This window comes from Palaemon carinicauda, chromosome 1 (genome assembly GCF_036898095.1).
Source record: "Palaemon carinicauda isolate YSFRI2023 chromosome 1, ASM3689809v2, whole genome shotgun sequence".
Lineage (NCBI taxonomy): Eukaryota > Metazoa > Arthropoda > Malacostraca > Decapoda > Palaemonidae > Palaemon > Palaemon carinicauda.
In genome coordinates, this window is record NC_090725.1 from 63976301 (window position 1) to 63982470 (window position 6170).

A 6170-nucleotide genomic window follows, 5' to 3' on the forward strand; every position below is an offset into this window, starting at 1 on the left:
AGGCTGAGAAGCAAGAAAACAAGGAACTCAAAGAGAAATACAGAATACAAAAGAAGGGACTAAATAACACAATAGAAGATGTAAAACAGAGGTTTAAGGCCAAACCACATAAGATCCAACAGTACATTAACAAGAATAAGGGATACCAAAAGAACAAACTATTCGGAGCAACCAGAAAAGACTATACAGCCAACTGAGAGGGAATGACAACTACCAAGATATCCCTGAAGCCGAACCAAGTAAAAGACTTTGGGAAAACATATGGAATAATCCAATATCACACAACAAAAATGCAACATGGCTCCAGGAAATCAATGGAGAAGAAACAGGGAGAATATAACAAAGATTCTCAGAGATCACGACAGACAGTGTTAGACACTAAATAAAGAAAATGCCAAATTAGAAAGCCCCAGGTCCTGATGAAGTCCATGGATACTGGCTCAAAAACTTCAAGCCTTACACCCACTTATAGCAAAACAACTTCAGCATTGTATCTCAAATCACCATGCACCTGAATAGATGACCACAGGAAGAACATCCTTTGTACAAAAAGACAAGAATAAGGGAAATATAGCCGGTAACTACAGGCCTATCACCAGGCTACCAATAATGTGGAAGTTACTCAGAGGTATCATCAGTGAAAGACTATACAACTTCCTAGAGGAGAAAAACACCATCCTCACAAACAGAAAGGCTGCAGAAGTAGGTGTAGGAGCACAAAAGACCAGCTACTGATGGACAAAATGGTAATGAAGAACAGTAAGGGAAGGAAAACCAGCCTAAGCATGGCATGGATTGACTATAAGAAAGCCTTCGACTCACTGTTCCCACTACTCTTCGTAGTAGCCATACTCTCCATGTCAAAAGTACTGCAGAAGATGGATGTTGGGTACCAACTCAAGAAAAGAGGCAACAGAATTAACCACCTGATGTTAATGGACGACATCGAGCTGTATGGTAAGAGCATCAAGGAAATGGATACCTTAGTCCAGAATGTAAGGATTGTATCTGGTGACACCAGGAGGAAGTTTGGAATAGGAAAATGTGCCTTAGTCAACATTCAAAAGGGCAAAGTAACAAGGACTGAAGGGATAAAGCTGCCAGATGGAAGCAACATCAAACACATAGATGAGAAGGGATACAAATACCTGGGAATAATGGAAAGAGGGAATATAAAACTCCAAGAGATGAAGGTCACGATTAGGAAAGAATATATGCAGAGATTCAAGACCTTACTCAAGTCAAAACTCAACGCCAGAAATTTTATAAAAGCCATAACCACATTGGCAGTACCAGTAATCAGATACAGTGCAGGAATAGTTGAATGGACGAAGGCAGAACTCCGCAGCATAAACCTGAAAACTAGGAAACATGCCAATACACAAAGCACTACACCCAAGAGCAAATACAGAGAGACTATATGTAACATGAAAGGGAGGAGGGAGAGGACTACTAAGTATAGAGGACTGCGTTAAGATCGAAAATACAACACTGGGGCAATATCTTAACGCCAGTGGAGACGAGTGGCTCAAGAGTGAATGGGAAGAAGGATTGATAAAAATTGACGAAGACCAGGATATATATAGAGACAGGAGAATGACAAACAGAATAGAGGACTGGCAAAACAAACCAATGCACAGACAATACATGAGATAGACTAAAGAACTAGCCAGTGGTGACACGTGGCGCTGGCTACTGATGGGAAGGCTCAAGAATGAAAATGAAGAAATGACAACAGCGGTACAAGATCTGGCCATATGAACCAGATATGTTCAAAAAACGATAGACGGAAATAACATCTCTCCCATATATAGGAAGTGCAATACGAAAAATTAAACCATAAACTACATAGCAAGCAAATGTCCGGCACTTTCACAGAACCAGTGCAAAAAGAGGCATGATTCAGTTGCAAAAGCCCTCCACTGAAGCCTGTGCAAGAAAAATCAGCTACCTTGCAGTAATAGGTGGAACGAGCACCAACCTGAGGGAATGATAAAAAACGATCAGGCATAGATTCTATGGGACTATGATATCAGAGCAGATAGGGTGATACGTGTAAATAGACCAGACTTGATGTTTATTGACAAAATAAAAAAGAAAGTATCACTCATTGATGTCACGGTACCCTGGGACTCCAGAGTTGAAGAGAAAGCGAGGGAAAATGGATAAGTATCAAGACCTAAAAATAGAAATAAGAAGGATATGGGATCCCAAAATCCCTGAAAAGGAATCTAGAAAAACTAGAGGCTGGGGTAGCTCCATGACTCATGCGGAAGAGTGTGATTCTAGAAAGGGCGCACACAACAAGAAGAGTGATGGACTCCTAAGGAGGCAGGATGAAACCCGGAACTCTACACTATAAATAATACCTAGTTTAAAATACTGTGATAGAAAATAATATCAATAATAATAATAATAATGATATCATTATTATTATTATTATTATTATTATTATCTTTATTATTATTATTAATATTATTATTATTATTATTGTAATAATAATGATAATAATAATAATGATAATAATAATAATAATAATAATAATAATAATAATAATAATAATAATAATAATAATAATAATAATAATAGAACACACTATAATGATCGGAAGTGCCGAAAATGATGTTGGTAATTATATAAGGAATTTATATCTAAATTCAAAACTGTATTACATGTACCTAAAGCTCAGGTAATGAATGTAGAATTAACTTTTAAATTAGTAATAAAGCAAGAGGACAGATCTGTAATTTACCATAAAAATAACCAACACATTTTTCTTATTGAGCAACATATCAAATTGGTGCCATAGAAAATGCAAGGTGATGATCTACAAGCGAGTAAAAAGGTAAGATACGTGACTCCATCTATGGATAAGAAATTTCCATTTTCACAATTAACTACGTGTCTCATTATTCATTCAAGGCTTATACTACATAACACGCTACACAAAGAAAAGCGGAGCTTATTTATGAATCAAATTCGTGTACTCATTAATCAGTCTACGTTCCAGCAATTCATTAAGGTAATCGCAGTCCCGTGTAACAAAATAAGATTTCTAATTCAGGAGGTGGCAGAAGTAAATTTAATTCCAGCCTCTTTATTATGCATTTAGCTTTTGTCTGGTAACAGTGTTCGTGATGTGGAGGCAAATGGGTTAGTAATACTACATCCCACGCTAGAGAGAAAATACTGAAAACCAATTTGTATAGGGAAAATCTGAAGTAGGTCCGATAAAAGCTCCTACAGTGGAAATTCATTGGCTAGAGGAGAGATTCTCTTACCTCAGATCAAGAATCTCTGTTTTACAAAAGGACATATCATTGTCACTTACAAATGGTGAGATATCTAGTGGTAATGAATAATATATTAAATTTTCTCTTGATGTTTGACATTTAGGGAGAGAACACTTGATCGGAGACTATGTCTAAACAAAATTTTTCCTTTTACATATTCTGCAAGCTAAATTTGACTTCTGTACATAAATAGGAAGACTTTAATTGATATGTGATGTGTTATATTGATAATGATACGAATGAATTTAGGAGCATCAATATAGTTACATAAGATTTGTTGATAGAGGATTATAAAAAAAAAAAAAAAAATATATATATATATATATATATATATATATATATATATATATATATATATATATATATATATATATATATATATATATATATATATATATTCAAGGGAGCCTCGAGTAACAAGGAAAATGAAGTTGATCATAAATAGGCTGATATGCTAACAGAAAGTATAAAAACTTAGAATAACAGTAAACAAATTAATAGAAAGCTACGAAGTTCCAAAACCATCTACCAAAAAACTTGGTAATTCACATATCAAACTTGTAAAACAATGCGGAACACAATGTGAAATTATCCAGTTTACTGTGCTTACATGTAAGCATATACTACATAGAAGTTTGTAAGAAGTCTTTTATTAAAAAGAAAAAAAAAGAAAAAAAAAACAGTACACGGACTATAGATTAGGATCAAGGCTTCAGTTCAGAACTCATAAACTTCATTGACTGGTCATGTTTATATATGAACTTCAATATATATATATATATATATATATATATATATATATATATATATATATATATATATATATATATATATATATATATATATATATATATATACATATATATATTATAATTAAGTAAATCTTACATTGGAATTAATAATTCAGAGACATTATTATATAAAGAGTCTCATAATGTATTATAGATATCAAAACTGGTCAAGGAAGCATTTCTCATGAATAAATGTTATGAATCACGTCCCTAAACAAATAATTCTATTTGGAAATATGCCAGTTTCAGCATTGTTCATAATTATCCTATATACTTTTTCGTTTTGAATTTCATACATTTAAATTCAACCTTTTGGCATTAGTATCCTAAAGCCAGTTTGTGAATATGAAATTCTTAAAATATATTTTCATATTTTGAGAAATTACTACAACTAAAATTAATTTGGTTGTTGATTATATACTGTAGAAGTTAATCAGCTAGGTTTTAATGAACTTCTTTTGGAAGCATAGTGTAAAACTAATTATAATGATAAAAATATTAAATCTAGTGATATTTACGTTTAGGTTATCCAAGCATTACTCTGTTTTACGTGATATTATATTAATTCATGATTTGATAGAAGAATATCAATAGATTATTAGTTTTTTATATGCATAGTTTTTTTTCATAATATCTTTCTCATTATTCTAAATGCTTTTTATACAAATAAAAATTAAAGCTCATTTGTAAATATACATGAAAAACATAATTTTCCTTTTCATTTAGATGTTCATTTATACAAAACTAGATTTCATATTTATGCAGAAGGTCACCAACATTATGAATATTTATAGTTATAATTCACTTGAAATTAAACTATAAATTGTTTTCGCTCAATAACATTACTTATCTTTACAGTGTACATTACATTATTATTATTTCACGAGTGGCTAAGTAAACTATAAAATTATAACAAAGCTTTATAGAAAATGTGAGACCCAAAACTTTAATAATTCTGGTGACACGTAGATGAAGTAATGCATGAAAAGGTCAATATATAGAGATCAGTAAAAATATAGAACTAGTCTTCAATAAATTTACGGATTCCGAGTGATTTGTTAATGCCACTGATTTTCGTAGATATAATTTTGTACCAGTAAATAATCTAAATCTCATTACTGTCCTGCATTTGTTTTCGTCTTATTTGCATATCTAGTTATCACATAAAAATTAGATATCAATAGGATATTGAAAGGGGATATATCATTGGTTAAGAATATAATACATATAGTTTTCTTTTAATGTTCACACCTAGTTGCAGCTGTTGTGAAATGGCTATTCAGGTAACTGTGAGATAACATGAGGTTAGTTAATGATAAGGGATTTTTTAATGAAATGGTGGCACCAAGTTATTCATACTGATGAATGAACACCTGAAATTTAAATTTCCCTATACCCGAGACCCTATACCTAAGATGATAAGGCAATAAAATGACCAATTTGCCATTCCTAGATAACATCAGAAAAAAATATGAGTAATATTACCGTAAAAAATTATTAAATTTTTAAAGCTGAATCGTGCTAATATATATATTGTGTACCTTCGAGGAGAAGCACTAGCATTTACCAATCCTTATTTCTTAAAAACTCGTTCTCTCCCTCCAAGATTCGGACATTAGATTTTTTATACAATTATAGAATGACATCTATAATAAGTAATTTGTGAATTCCTCTGAAATTCCCATTTTCAGGATTTTTCTTTGATGCTTTGTGGTGGCTTTATGAATTACTGGAGTAGCCCCAGAGTAATTATTTAAGTTCAAATTATGAAATAGAGTAGACTGACTCATTTATTTTTCTTTTCTTTTTTCTTGGATATTTCCATTTTATTTTTTATGAATGATCTCATTTTTTCATGTCCTTTTTTGTCACAACTTTGACTTTTGTTATGTAATAACCAGTTTTTTGCTAATGTAATAAGATATTTATCTTTAATTTGGATATTATTTTATCGAACCTTATTCTATTCTGATATATTTTCAGTAAAATGTTTACGAAGTATTTTCTTTTTGACATTTCATAAAGTTGTATAACTTTTCCCATATTTTCTGGTATGCACAACATATAATTTCAAATAAATTCATAA

The 6170-nt window shown here is 31.5% G+C and overlaps 1 protein-coding gene across 1 annotated transcript; it reads left to right on the forward strand.

Annotated features, from left to right (window-relative positions):
• The first annotated feature begins 785 nt into the window (after positions 1-785).
• LOC137645444 (uncharacterized) lies at positions 786-1475 on the forward strand. Its single transcript, XM_068378282.1, has one exon. The coding sequence runs from the start codon at positions 786-788 to the stop codon at positions 1473-1475; it is 690 nt and encodes a 229-aa protein (XP_068234383.1).
• Positions 1476-6170: the final 4695 nt, after the last annotated feature.